This window comes from Daktulosphaira vitifoliae, unplaced genomic scaffold (genome assembly GCF_025091365.1).
Source record: "Daktulosphaira vitifoliae isolate Bord-2020 unplaced genomic scaffold, ASM2509136v1 Scaffold_4, whole genome shotgun sequence".
Taxonomy (NCBI): Eukaryota; Metazoa; Arthropoda; class Insecta; order Hemiptera; family Phylloxeridae; genus Daktulosphaira; species Daktulosphaira vitifoliae.
The window spans coordinates 20371497-20387071 of NW_026099575.1; the positions used below are offsets into that span (position 1 = coordinate 20371497).

The 15575-nt window shown below is 24.1% G+C and overlaps 3 protein-coding genes across 5 annotated transcripts; 2 read left to right on the forward strand and 1 right to left on the reverse strand.

Annotated features, from left to right (window-relative positions):
- Positions 1-2752: 2752 nt before the first annotated feature.
- On the forward strand, positions 2753-6386 carry LOC126904280 (proliferation-associated protein 2G4). The gene is made up of 8 exons (XM_050683189.1): positions 2753-2985; positions 4265-4393; positions 4480-4585; positions 4644-4806; positions 5025-5323; positions 5460-5608; positions 5683-5810; positions 5968-6386. The coding sequence occupies exons 1-8, from the start codon at positions 2892-2894 to the stop codon at positions 6115-6117; spliced, it is 1218 nt and encodes a 405-aa protein (XP_050539146.1). The 5' UTR covers positions 2753-2891; the 3' UTR covers positions 6118-6386.
- On the reverse strand, positions 6332-8814 carry LOC126904281 (MICOS complex subunit MIC13 homolog QIL1). 3 transcript variants are annotated; one of them, XR_007703704.1, is made up of 5 exons: positions 8658-8814; positions 8373-8529; positions 7856-8035; positions 7455-7525; positions 6332-7258 (listed from the first exon to the last, which is right to left on the reverse strand). XR_007703704.1 is itself a non-coding variant. In XM_050683191.1 (4 exons), exons 1-3 carry the CDS (start codon positions 8681-8683, stop codon positions 7859-7861), a joined length of 360 nt encoding a protein of 119 aa, XP_050539148.1. In that variant the 5' UTR covers positions 8684-8814; the 3' UTR covers positions 7360-7525; positions 7856-7858. The 3 variants fall into 3 exon arrangements, 2 of the variants coding, with proteins under 2 accessions (XP_050539148.1, XP_050539147.1); XM_050683191.1 differs by lacking the exon at positions 6332-7258 and having other exon boundaries at positions 7360-7525; XM_050683190.1 differs by lacking the exons at positions 6332-7258; positions 7455-7525 and having other exon boundaries at positions 7711-8035.
- A 145-nt stretch (positions 8815-8959) lies between these two features.
- Positions 8960-13081, forward strand: LOC126904595 (homeobox protein Wariai-like). The gene is made up of 7 exons (XM_050683741.1): positions 8960-9249; positions 9303-9509; positions 9575-9742; positions 10645-10759; positions 10817-10957; positions 11028-11135; positions 12207-13081. The coding sequence occupies exons 1-7, from the start codon at positions 9136-9138 to the stop codon at positions 12638-12640; spliced, it is 1287 nt and encodes a 428-aa protein (XP_050539698.1). The 5' UTR covers positions 8960-9135; the 3' UTR covers positions 12641-13081.
- The last annotated feature ends 2494 nt before the right edge of the window (positions 13082-15575 follow it).

Below are 15575 nucleotides of genomic sequence, written 5' to 3' on the forward strand. Positions count from 1 at the left end.
TTTTTTTTATTGATGCTTGAAGTCTTTACCTATCATTTGGTATATTTTTTTTATAAATCTGACCCTTTACATGCCTACAGGAGGGGATTTAAAATGACAACTTTTTCACAAAAAATTAACTTTTGAAAGTGTTCCGGAAAGTCTGACACTTTTATATATATCTTAAATTAAAGCTAATGTAATATACTTTATTATACAAAAAAAAAATTTCGGACTTTATTTTATCTTCACGATAAAAATTGCTACCGAATGCTATTTTTGTGTGAAAATTCTCGATTTTATATTTTACATCTTTTACTTTAAAATGCTAAACTTATTGAAAGTGTATGGATCAACACAATTTTTTTATGAGAAATAATATTTATATCCCTTTTTCATTTGACATACTTTATCTTCATCAGGATATTAATAAGGAAATAGCAGATCATGTAGCTTTTGGAACAATCCGCCAATTTTTTTAAATTAAACACTAAAGATTTGCATCAAAGCGTTTTTATGATAGTGATTTTAATCATTGTCAGATATCATTATACTTGATCCAACTATCCACGTCACTACTGTGCCGCGACCCCACTGTGCTGGTTTTTTTTAAATAACTTTATAGAGAATTGATGAATTATTGACCACCAAATTTCTTATAAATGTTTTAAATGTATCTTAATCCTCCATTTAACACAATTCCCCTATCATCTATACACATACCAGCAGTTCTCACATAACCCACAATTACATATAACCATCTAACTACTAACTATCTAACTATTCAATGGTAAGATAAAAGGCTATTTTATCCAATAGTCACTTAGTTACGTTTGTCGTAATATGCTCAATGCTTTGCATCTTACAATTATAAATGAAAAATGTATAATTTGTATTTTAAATAACTTGTAAACAAACAAATAATTTATCTGTCATAACAAATACGATGTTCATCACAATTTCTTATTATTTATATATATGTCAATTTATTAATTGTTAAATATGTTATCTCAATATAATTATCATGTAATGTATAATTAAATACAATAAACTAAAAATATCACTAAAAGCGCTGACAACAATATCCCTGGATTGGGGGTACTATCATCTTACTATAAAAAGCACTGAAATCCTTTCAGACTCAAAGGAGTGACAGCGAGCGAGAGAGTTCGTTTTCTCCGAATTGAAATAAGAAAAAAAAGTAACAATTATCAGTCACAGCCCTGTGTTGTTGTCGGCTGACTTTTACGCGTTTTATTTATATATGTAAAGAACTTGTTTTAATTATTTATCTTTTGAAGAAGTGCGAATTAAATACTTTTAAACATATAAAAACATATCGAGATATTTATCAAATCATTTTACAGCAATTTGCAAGAATAAAAGAAGTAAGTAATTTTATGTTATCCCAATTATTTGGAATTAATAAATTTGAGTAAAGGATGACAAAGCAATAGATCATTTATTAAATTAATATCTTAAAGTGTCAATTTTGACTGGTTGGTTAAAGAAGTTATACATAATCACGTTATATGGTATTCGTGAACTGGCTCTGCCGTTTCGTTGCCTTAAAGATGTTTTAAGAAACCTAGCGTGATTTCTACTGTATAAATTAGGCTCTGGTATTCGTGGACTGGCTCTGCCGTCTCGTTGCCGAGGTATTCGTGAACTGGCTTTGCCGTTTCGTTGCCTCTTAGTTAGGACATTAGAAACTAACCAGACAAAAGTTTATTACACCTCGAATAGAGGTACTACGTCTATTATTTTTATATCTACTTGTCTTTGTCGTTCTAAACCCTCGAACCATACGACCCCGATAGAACCACAACATCAGGTTCTCACTAAGCCCATCACCCATCGCTCATTTTCATTATTTATGTTTTATCAATATTGCTTATTATTTTTGAATTAATAACACGTTCTACCGTTTTGGATTAATAAAGTATATCAACCAATTTCATACTTTTCAGAAGATAAAATTCATTTTTCATTTAAGCTAAAAAAAAATGCCTTTTAATATAATGAATAAAAAACGCTATTTTTATATAATTTTTTAAAAAGTTATAGTAATTTTAAATTAAAACAGTTCTGAAAAAAAAAAATTGTGTGAATTTGTTCTCTAACTCTTTTAATATTTATTACGCCATTAAAGTGGACCTAATTTCAAAAAAAATCTACAGAATAAATATTTATACAACTATTTATTAAAAATTTTTAAACCTAACGATTTTTATTTAAATCTGTAAAGTTTGTTTAAATATTTAAATCTTTAATCAATCTTTAAATTGATACAAGTTAAAATTTGTTAGACATTCCAGAAATTCAAAAATTGAATTAAATGAAAAATTTTGATATATGTGGGTTGTCTTTTTCAAGCAAGAACAATGTTTTCAACTAAATATTATTCGGGTTCTTTTGACGTATAATTGCATTTTTCAACTATCTTATAGTATTTTATCGTCTTTTTAAAAAATATTAATTTCTACCGTAATCGTTTATAACTGTACAAATATTTTAAAATTGTACAATAAATTGTAAGCCTAATCTTACAGGCTCTCTAATTTAACATTATTTTAAAAATTGGACTCCTGATCGCTTTACATTAAATTAACCCTTTACTATTTAGTTCTTCAAAAAAAAACAGTTACCACAGAAAATACATATATTTGGTTTTTCCTCCTAATTGCTTACATTTGCTACTCGACACTTGGTCACCTTATTGATGAAAAGCTCTAACTGGGAATTTTTATATCTCATGTGTTGTTCGTCTGTCAACGTGTCGTTGTTTACCGCCGCAATTTTTCACATTCACATTTCACAGTAATCTCTTAGTTGTTTTTTTAAATATTTATAAAATAATTTCATTGTTACTTTTAATTGATTTTGTAAAAACGTGATATTATTAGTGCTCTATGATGGCCGATAAAGAAAAGGATGAAGTTGAGGCAACTATTGCTGATGAAGGAGTTGTTATGAAATACAAGGCGGCCGGAGAAATCGCTAACCGTAAGTGGTTGTATTATAAGCAACATTGATGTTAATATTGTTAGTTACAATTACAAATTTTCCGTTATGATGTTATTGTACTCTAACTTAACTTTCTCGAAACCCAAATTTTTGATTGTCTAAAAAAATAAGTTATAGTTTAATTATTAGCTGAATAAAATGATTATTTTAAGGTTATCTTATAACACGTATGGTTTTCTAATGAAAAAAACTTGTTTTTCGTTTGAAATTGCTTAGTCTATTTTATAAATAAGAAATAAATCACATTTAAGTCCACTGTTACTAGAAAAGCTAGAAATAATGAGCCTTGTGGACTACCTACAAGTCTTAAAGTGCTTAGAGATGTTTCTTTTTTTTTTTTTTAAATTTTTCTGATGTCCATTATTAATCATCAAGATTAAAAAAATTGTAGTCATAATAGACATTATTGTCTAGCTCTTTAAATTGAGGAAAGCATCCTAATTATAAGTTATTTGTTATACATTTACTAATACAAATTGTTATATATATTAAAAAAAATTTTTAAGTGTTTTCAAAAATGCTTATTTTTAAACTAGTGCAAGGCTATTTTACAAGCAATTTTTTTATTTATGGCTCTAAGATAAAAAATTAGATATAATTCAACGTTTTCTTGTGCTTTATAACTACTTATTTTGAAATTTCCTTTTTGAGAGAAATTTATATGGTAGAAACTAATTTACAAAGAGGACAATGAACAAATATATCTGATAATTTGTTATTGAATTAGGACAAAAAAGGCAAGCTCTTTTTGCTGCGATTAAGTGTAACATAAATTAATTTTTTGTTGTTCCTAGAAAACTTTTATAAGTAGAGTTGATATACAATTGAAGTAGACTCTTCTATTACAAAATAAAGTTTTTCTTTGAAAGTATTTCATTAAAATAAATTGTAATTTTATTAGAGTTCTTGCCTTTTGATTATGATACTTTTAGTTTTAGTACATTATGATTAGGTTGCTATTGTAAAAACAAAAATATCAGTATAATGAATAAAAGAAACAATTTTAGAGTACTTAAAAAAAATTGAAAACAAATGTGAATGAATAGAGTTGATGAACAAGGCTTCACCAAACAAGTTAATAAGTTTAAATATATGATAAAATTGTAATCTCTTGAAAAAATTTGATTATCAAAAAACTTTAACATTTTTATTAAGTTATTAAATTTCTTCAATAAATTCTTAAGTCATTGTTTTTTGTGAATATTAATTTAAACATTTTACTTACTAATTATACTTGTACTATTTAATTGTTTTACAGGTGTTCTTGTTGAAATAATTGAAAAATGTATAGAAGGAGCATCTGTGCGTGATGTATGTATATGGGGCGATAATTTAATTTTAGAAGAAACCAGTAAAGTTTTCAAAAAAGAAAAAGAAATGAAAAAAGGTAAATAACCATAATGATGACAAACTTAAGCATAACAATTATAACAACATGGTTAATAATAACATTCACCTTTCCATTTTTTTCAGGCATTGCTTTTCCTGTCTGTATCTCTGCTAATAGCTGTATATGTCATTTTTCTCCTATCAGGAGTGAGCCAGATCATATTATAATCAAAAATGATGTTCTGAAAATGTACAATATATTGGTTACTTTTTAATATTTTTAAATATTGTATTCTCTTTTTTTTTAGAGATTTAGGAGTCCATTTAGATGGTTTTATTTCCATGATTGCTCATACTATTGTTGTTGGTGCCAATTCAGAAAATAAAGTAACTGATAAAAGAGCAAATTGTTTCTTAGCTGCACATCATGCATCTCAAGCTGCATTACGATTAATGAGGCCTGGTAATGATGTAAGTTTCCAATACAATTAAATTAGATTAACAGTACAGAAATCTATGTACAATAAACAATTGAATAACCAATTTTAATAAAACTTTATATTATAGTTATACATATTGACTAATCTGAAACTTCTTATTTCCTTGTAATTTATAATAGTTTTTATAGAATTACTGTTAATATTTTGTCATTAACCTAACATGTGTTGTAATCTTTATTTATATTGTAGACATATCAAATAACAGAAATGGTTTTAAAAGTTTGCAAAGAGTTTGATTGCAAACCTGTTGAAGGTATGCTTAGTCATCAGCTTCAACAATTTAAATTAGATGGCCCTAAAACAATTATACAAAATCCAAGTGAATCACACCGTAAAGAACATGAAAAAGCAACTATTGAAGTAAATGAAGTTTATGCTTTGGATGTACTTGTAAGTACTGGAAGTGGTGTTGCCCGTGAAACGACTGCAAAAGTATCTGTCTTTAAAAAGACTGATGAAGTTTATCCTTTAAAACTAAAAGCTTCAAGGTAAATTTTCCAAAATATAATAGATCTTATTATTTATTACACTCCTACTAATTTTAAATTTCTATAATATCATATTATGACCGTGTAGAGTTTTTATACATTTTCTTTTTAACTTATAATTTATTTAATTTTGTAGAATGTTTTACACTGAAGTAATTCAAAAAAATAGTATAATGCCATTTAATTTGAGAAACTTTGAAGATGAAAAGAAAGCTAAAATGGGTGTAATGGAATGTGTGAATCACAAACTAATAGAACCTTTTCAAGTGCTTTTTGAAAAGACTGGTAAAAAAATTTAAATGGCATGAATTCTTGTTATATATTTTTTATGTTTCTTCTTATATTTTTATATATTCAAGGTGAAACTGTGGTACAATATAAGTTTACTGTGCTGGTGACACCTACTGGACCCGCTAGAATTACAGGGTTGCCATTTGAAGAAGATGTTTATGTACCCACATTAGCTATTAAGGATCCTGAAGTTTTGGTAATGACATTATTACTTAAGTATAGTAATGTTATTTTTTTTTTTTTATGTTTATTTTATTGAGTTTTGTTACCCTCAATTTTTTTTTCTTTATATTTTAATACTTGATTTAACTTGAATATTTTAAAATTTAATAATCCATTTTTTTTATGTATAGACACTTTTGAAAACTTCTGTAAATCAAAGAGGAGTTTTACAACCAGTTAAAAAGAAGAAAAAGAAAGCACAGAAGAACTCCACAAGTGATATGGATGTTGATCAACTAACAAGGAGTGAAGAAAAAATGGAAGTGGATGCATCTGCTTGAAATTATATATTTTATTAAATAAGAAAAATGTACAAATATGTTTTAAGCGTCCAACTACATACTTATCTACTAATTTTAACTACAAAATTTTTTCAAGTCATTTTGAAATAAATTCGTCTTTAGTTGAAGGCAAACTGAATAATATTTAAGATTTTAGGAAATGACCGAATTTTTGTATTGAAATATTTCAAAATTAATTGTTATTATTTAAGTGACATGTTTTCTCTTAGTATTTCTTTATTCTATTATTTAATGATTTAAAATAGTTATTTATGTAAAAAAATTTTATTAATATGCTTACATAGTAGTATGCATAACTTTATTACAATAGACTTAATTTTTTACATGCATACTAATCATCAAATTAATTTTAGATACTTGTTTACTTTTTTCACTATTATAACAAACTCATTACAAATATCTATATGTTGATCAATTCACATTTTCTTTCTTTACGCAAAATAAAACATTAAAATCTCTACTTTAACTTTACTTTAATTTTCAAAAAAATTTTTTAACATTTTGTGAAAATTAAAGTGCATTTTCATTACTATTATTGTTTTGTTGTTAAATGTTATGAAATCATTATGTAAGTCGTTTAAAACATAGTACATATATTGCTTTTTATTACAATTAAATTTAAACTGTTTTTTTTTTTTAATTTAGTTCCTATTTCAACTCTGTGTAAATGGCAAATATTCCTAGTTATAGTAACACTTAATATTACAGTTAAATCAATGGACATAATAATATATATACTATAGTATATAAAAATTTAAAACATAGAAATGTGTTGTTACCGATGTTATAATTTGTAGGGGTTATACTCCTTAAAACAAAAAATTATTTCTATGGCATTATATAACTCTACAAACAAAATTGTGTAACTTTCAAAGTGGCACAAACAAAATTTTTAATTTCATATAATTCGTAGCCCTATTCATTACAAAAAATGTATTTAGAATGGTAATTAAAATAACAGTATGAGAATATTTATGTAATGATTCTATTTACTACTTTTAGATAAAAAAGTTAGTTAACATTTTTTATTATATTCATTCTATATTGTGACATGAATAAAATTATTAATTAAGCCAAAGGAAGAAACCAGAATATTTAGTCTTGAGTGCAATCTGAAAAACTTAAAATGCAAAAAAAAAAATTACACGGGAGTTCCATATAAGGATAATAAAAAAGATTTATAGAACCAAAAGTGTACACAAACAAATAAGAGAACACATATTTTAAAAGAATATTTCTTGTTAATATTTATACATATGACTATATCCTTATAAGAATAATCAAATAATTACAAAACCATTAGTGTAGCTTCTTACTATTTATGAAATGTTTGTTTTAAAATAAGTTATCCTCAATTTTTCATATTTCTTCTCAATTAGATAATGATCTAAAAATTATATTTCAATTAAAGATTTTTATAATTGTTTCTCATTACATCTTACAATCTAAATCAATTATTTTTTTGCATAACTTGTAGTATTTTATACTTCTACACATAACATATGAAAAAAGTCACTCAGTTATTTTTTAAGTTTGCAGATCAAATAATATAATAGAATGAAAAAAATATAATTTGTAATACATGTCTAAACAAAATTTAATTTTGGTAAATAAAAATTAAAAATAGTACAACTATTAGAACATATAAATAGTCCTATATTATTCACATTCTTATATACTGGCTAAAAATACAAACAGTATTTCAACAGTGACATACATATTATTCATTTTCTTTAGATTTATTAATCTGCACCTCAACTAATTGATAAGCTTTGTCAGCAGCACGAAGGCATTTATTAGGTATATCTATCACAAATTCACCAGCATTGTATACACTCTTATTCCAACAACAAGTAGTTGTAGACTTAAAATTTTCTACAGTAGGTAATGAACTCACCTAAAAAATATAAATGTTTCAAAATGTGAGTAGTTTAAATTATAAATTTAAGAATATTAAAATATATAGGATAGTTGGAAAAACATAAATTCATACATTTTGTTCCTTATATTATGTAAGTATTATAAAAATGATTACATATTTAGTTAATTTTTGTCTCTGTAAAAAATTTTGTACCAGTAAATTAAAAATAAAAATTACATGAGTAATTAAAAAAAGTAAAATACAGAATGATTGATTAACTATGTCTTACACAATACATTCCAAAATATTAAAACATTATTTCATTTAAAGCAGTTTGTCAATCACCCTGTAAAAAAATAAAAAATAAATATACTTGTTCAGGCAACTGTTCTTGAACTTTTTTTGTGTAAGGTGTTAATATTGCAATAATTAACTTAGCTATTTCTCGAGAGGTTTCAGGGTCTTTCCATAAACCTAATTCAGATGAACCATATAGAGTTGCCCCAAATAAAGCTCCTCTAACAGTGAAACTACAACAAAAAATTTGATTAATAAAATATTCAAGAAAATACTGTTGGACATGATTCAAAAAATAAAGATCAGAAAAAACATTTGATAAATTATCTACTTTCCACAGCTTTTTTTGTTAAATACTTACTTTAAAAACTTCGAAAATTTACTCATGTTAATTAGATTTTAAATAGTTTATAATTGATTAAATTACACGCGTAAAAATAAAAACTGTTATGCTTAATATCTACATTACAACAAAAATACAACACGAAAATATTAATTTTTAACTTTTATTATCTAAATAATTTTTATCATATGTAGTTCTTATCGTACTTGTAGAAATTTTGAAATGATAATAAATTAAATACTTATATTTTTAAATTTCAGGTGTCGTATTCTACTTTAATTATGTTAATTTTATAGTAAAACAAAATAAATTTACTACAACTAATTGAATATAAGCTATTTAATTTAGATTTTCATTTGTTATTTTATATAATATATTAATACTTTTACTTAATTAATTATCATTATATGATATTTGTTGCAAAAAGTAATTATTATAAACCTTTAAAATTTAGTTATTTTATTAAATAAGATTATAGAATTCGAACATTTTTAATATGGATAATATTGATTCTGCAAAAAAAAAATTTTTTCAATCTTGTGCTACGGGTAATTTGGAAATAATAAAGGCAGAAATTTTTCATAGTGTTACACCCTACACTCAAGATAAAGTAATAAGTAATAAATTAATTTTTCTTAATTTAACTTTTACTTAAAATTTCAGTTTGGGAATAATTGTGTTCATATAGCCTGTCTCCATAATCAATTTGATGTTTTAAATTATTTACTTAAAACCATCAAAATATATCATAATGACATTAAAAATAAGTTTGGTCGTACAGCGTTAAATATTGCTGCTTCTCAAGGTGCTTGTGAATGTATTAGTACTTTATTGAACAGATTAAACTGCGATTTAAATTCTTCAGATAATGTGTGTAAAATTAGTACATTTTTTTCAAAGTATATTCTTACATAAATTAATAATACTTGTTACAGAATTTCAATAACACTCCTTTGCATTGGTGTGTTGTAAGTAAATGTTTAAAAGGAGTAGAATTACTTTTAATAGCTGGTGCAGACTTTACATTAATAAATAAGCAAGGGAAAACTCCTTTACAATTGGCTGAAAACTCAACTTTGGATATTTTTCATTACATACATGAAGTATATTCAATTATGTACTGTATTTATAAAATAGTATTAACAAGAAGCATAAAAACTATACTTTACTTTTTTTATAGGAAAAATAATAATAATAAATTATGTTAACTTTTTTTTAAATTTTTGGTTATTAAAATAATTTAAATGACTCTATATAGCAATCGTAACTAATTAAAAAACTTTTTTTTTATAAATTAAAAAATTAATTACTTGATTTGTATAATTATCATAAAATAATTAAATTTATTAATATATTTTGTTAAGTAGTTTATTACCTTATTTAATTCATTAACATTTACTCTTTATGGGTAAATTATAAAAAACTCATAGCTAAAAAAAATATGTATATATTAAGAAACATAGGTATTTGTTGGAAGCAAAAAAAGCTAGTTACACCTTCCTTGGCTTTATTGTCATATCACCTTTCATAATAATTTTATACTATAAAATAACAATTTTTCAAATCCTGATTATTGAAATCAAGTATGAGAATTAATGCACTTAGATATTTATAAGAAGTAAAATTTAAAATTGCAATTAAATAAGTTTAAATAAATTGTAACATTAACTTTTAATTAAAATTTAATACAATTCACTTAAAATGTCTTCAATATATTCCTATATAGAATAAAACATATCACATTACATAGGGGTTATACAAACATATATAGCTAGATTATAAATCACAAGGCTGGTAAAGATACACAGTAGCTGGTAATTTGTAAGATACAGGGAAATGGTCAAGGTCGTTCCCTATTTATGCTTGGCAAATTGAATAATGAAAACTAATATTAAAAAAAATATTCTAACATCTTTGATAAAATTTTACAAGTGCTTTTGTACAAAATTACTTGTCAATATAAACTGATTCTTTAATTGTAATTTAATTATAATTGACTTTATAGTTTATAAAAAAGAAGAAAAAACCAAATATTTCAATTCTTCATAATATTGGCAAATGTACAAACATAAGTGACAGTACTTCATCAATAAAATCTAAAAGAAAAAGTTCAAAAACTGGTATAAAATAAATATTTTTATTTAATTTGAAAAAAAATTAACAAACCTTTCTTATAGATGCATTTTATGAATTGCCTACATTGAATAAAAAAATATTTAAGAAAAATGTTACTGAATCCAAAATTCACAAAATATTAGCCAATTCAAATGTAAAGAAATCATCTAATCCATTTTTTTTAAACATGGAAAATTTAAAAGGTAATGTTTATTAAATAATTATTTTTCAATAGTATTTTTTATTTAAAAAAAAATTGTGTTGATTTTGTAGATAATGATCATTTAGTTTTAAATCTTTTAGAGAAATCTATTGAACCAATAGATGAAACTTCTTTTGTATCATCTATATTAAATAGTGGAAAAGTTATTCAGCTTACAGGTAAAACATAAATATTATTTTTTCGTATATTTGAGTGTTAAAATTAATAAGTAGAACTATTTATATATGGGAATTTAAAAGTAATCTATTGTGAAAGCAGCTGAAGTTATATTAAAAAAAAAGTGAAAAAAATGACAAAATTTACCAATTTTTAAATTTGTAATTTTTTTAGAGATTTCCCCCATTCCCGGGGAACGAGGGAAAATTTTTAAAATTTTTAAGGGTAATGTTATCAACTAGATATGATTTGTGATCTTTTGACGTATTGTTGAAAGAAATCGGTTCAGTGAGAGCTGAGAAAAAGTGGCAACAGACATAAAAAAAAACACACATCATTGTAAAATTAATGCCTTCTCAGCTTTGCATCGAAGCTAAAACTTTTCTAATAATAATAATAATAATTTTTTTTTTCTAACACTATATATTTAATATAATTATATTTAAATATTGTCCAAATACTTTTAAAAATGGATAGAATTTTGTTTTCTTAATAAATTAGTGTCTAACATTGGCACACCATGGGAAGTTTTGAATTCCCAGTTATTTTAAGTTACACTACATTTTAAAAAGTATTATTTTGTCATGATATGTAATAGTTCATTTTATTTTCTGTTACTTAATTATTAATACTATTGATTTTTTTTTGTAAAATGAATTTATTACAATAGATATTATTTTAAATATTTTTAATATTGTTAAATTTACGACTACTATGCAATACAGTAATGGAATGAATAACCATAGAATAAATAATTTTAGCACCCTCAAATTTGACGGAATGCACACCAATGCAGTAATAAATTCTTATAATTTAATCTATTATTTTAATAAAATATAGTTACATGTAAAGTATGTGAAAATTAAGTATTAGTGTTGTTTATCATATTTAATTATGTGGAATACTTAAAATTGTGACTTAAAAAAAAATTATTTTAAATTAATGATTTAAAATTTGAATTATATTGACAAACTAAAACTGGTACTTAAATATTTATATATAATTTAAAATTGAGAAAAATAAATTTGTAAATGTAATTAAATGTTATTTACATTATTTTTTTTTTATTCTAGAAGCTGGTATTCTTGCTTTGGAATATACAAAAAATAATGTCAACATACCAATCCCAGAACAACTAGTTAAATCATTTCTTGATTCATCAACGCAAGTGAGTAAAGATAACAAGCATCTTTTATTGAAAAATTCAAAAGAAGATAATACAAATGATTCTAAAGAAAAAGGCATAAGATGCTTAATTGATGTCAAATTAGACAGTGATAAAGTTAAAAACAGCAAAACATTTTATGAAAAATCTGATGAAAATAATGTTACAAATTGTTTATCTAATAGTATGAACTACTTAACATCTACTTTAAAAAATAAAACTGATGAATTTTGTCCAAGTGAAAGTAATCAGCTAATGTGTATTAATCAAAATGTAAAGACTCATTGTAAATGGGTTGAAGAATTTATATCATTGTTAGGTAAAAATACTTCTGAAATTTAAGGACAAAATATTGCAAAAGCTATGCTAAGAAATTAAAGCAATTATAAAAAAAAGATTATGTCTTAGATCTTTATAAAAGAGTTGATAAAAAAATGTTAAACAAAGTTAAATGAATTCTTGTTTAAGTGAAAGATATATTTGCTATATAAGCAATATATTGTTTAAATTAATAATTAATGGTTATAGTCTATGGGCTATAATACAGCACAATGAAAAAACGCTTGCTAAGTCAGGTTGGAATGTAGACATCCTTGATTTTGAAAAAATTTATTGGGTTAAATTATTTTGAATAATTATAATATTAGATATAAAAAAGATTTACAATATTATTCATTCATAATAAATGTATGATTTATAAATTACCAAATAGATATTAACTTATTATTATTGTTAGTATAATTGTATTGAATTATCCATATTAAAATTATAACTTATTTTTCATTTGTTGTGAATTTTCAACCATAGAAATGTGTGTTAAACATACTGCCGCAGATTTCTGAATCCATATTTAGTAATATATTTACATAGTCTGTGGATAATTAATCTAAACTTTTCTAACACCATATGCTATGTAGCATAATATGAACCTTACCATATAATAAGAATTTTCAGGAAAATAAACAAAGTACAAAAATAATTTTATTTTTATAAACTTGATTGTGAAGTCACTGGATTCATCATTAAATAATATTATTTATTTGTATTTTAATTATTATTTTTAGTTCATTTAATGTTTAAATGAAAATTAGGAATCAAAAATTCTGTTAACAATATAACTTACTGCATTAACAAATTTACCAAAATAATATTTGGGACGACTTGATTAAAAAAACAAATAAAAGAGAGGTCAAATATATCATCTACCAATGAGTTCTTGGTGATTTTACAATGTTATTACTTAGTAGCTATATAATAGAAAATATGATTGAGTAACAACAAATTTAAAAAAAGTATTTTACATCTAGTTTTTACTGACATAGTTTATTATTTAAAGGGTATTAAGGTGAGGTGGGCTACATGTTAACAAATAGAGTAATTATAAACTCATTTTTTCTTTAAGGATATTTAGCAGTTTTGATTTTATATTTTATATGTTAAAAATTCTGATCCTTATATGTGTTGCTATTATATTAAATGAAAGTTCAAAATAAAAATGTATGTATTTATCTAAAAAAATCCTTTTGCAAATAATTTTTTCAAATTTAATGATCAGTTGTTTTACATCCCTCTATTTCCTGAACTTAACATGCTATAAAGGGAGTGGCTCTCTTTCACATGTTACGGAGTTAAAGATGGTTTTTGGCTAGACCAATTATAGGACAGGTATTATGGCCGGTTTGCAATCAAGACCAGACATCACCAACGAGAAAATCACAAGAAAACTCTCATTGCACCCTGGGTATTAAACACGGAAAACACCTTACATTGAAACATACTTTTATACCCACTAGGCTAGGCCAATCCCTTATTTTTCAAATTTAATAATTTTTTTAATTCATATTTATTATATTAGAGGCCTAACATAAAGTGTATACTAAATTTTCTTTTTATAAAAAAATATTAACATACAGTTAATTGGAAACTTATATTTAATTGAAATTTATTATAAAATATTCAAATAATTATGTTTATTGTAATAAAATTATTATTATAGTTATCTAAGTTGATTTAATACATAAAACAACATTAAAATTACATTAAAAAGAAAACAAAGATTTCATGTATTTATAATTGAATAATTTATGAAGTGAAATGTATTTAAATATACTGAAAAGTTCTAACTTATTGAAATTAAAAAAATTGCATATTATTTATATTTTTAATGGTACTGTATCTCTTATTACTTCATAGTATTTGTGAAGAGAGCTAAAATGTACTTTATAGAAGAAAATAGTTAAATTAATAATTTTTAAAAAGTTTGAGTATTTTAAGTATGTATTTATTATCCTATAAATTAATATTTCTATAGCAAAATATTTGATAAAAGAAAAAGTATATGTGTGTATAACAAATATGGAAATTTGGTTTTTATGATGTGTGTCAACTTAAAACTTTGTGGTAAATAAAATATGAGTTCTGAAAATCTTTTCTACACTTCTACTAGCTATTTTGATTCCGACATGACCTGTCAAAGCAAAATCATCGCTCAACTCGACTCAAAAATTTTAGTTTAAATATTTTAATTAAATATCAACATATATTTTAATGGGCAAAATATAATAATGTTTTTGTTTGGAGGGGTATTGGAAAATATTCATATGTACATTGAACTCCCCCTAACAAAATCTTAATTACGCCACTGGGCTGAAGTACAGCTCTGTTAATATATTCATTCCCTTAAAAAATCCTATATCTGATTTATGTCAAATAAAGTTTAATTTTTGTACCATTTTTACGTATGTGGTACAAATAATATACTCAATATTTCTCAAATAAAAAGGGCTAATACTAAACAAAAATTTTGAAGACCTTTTTATAGAAGATTTTAAACAAAAATGTTTGTTATGCATAGTCAATAAGGGAGCTAGCCCTCTTAACTTCCCTGGATACTCCACTGTATAATTCCAAGTACGTCTCGGTAATTTTCAATAAATAAAAGATAATTCTCATGACACTTGCTGATGATTAAAAAAATAAGTGCACGTTCCATTACCGTTAATGGTCACTTCAGTTTCTTTAATAAGTTACAGATAGTTTCCGAACAAAATATATTTTTGATCAATTCCAGTATACATAGATGTCTCTTCTAAAAATTTGCTACATAGAGAAAGAATGCGTTTAGATGGATTTCCCTTCCACTATTTTGAAGAAAGGTGGGGTATTCTCTTTTAATGTTTCCCTAACGTATTCATCCCACTCATTCAGTATTTTAAACAATAGCAACCTACTTAATACAAAAACGACGTACCTACCAATCACACAAAGACTTAACTAC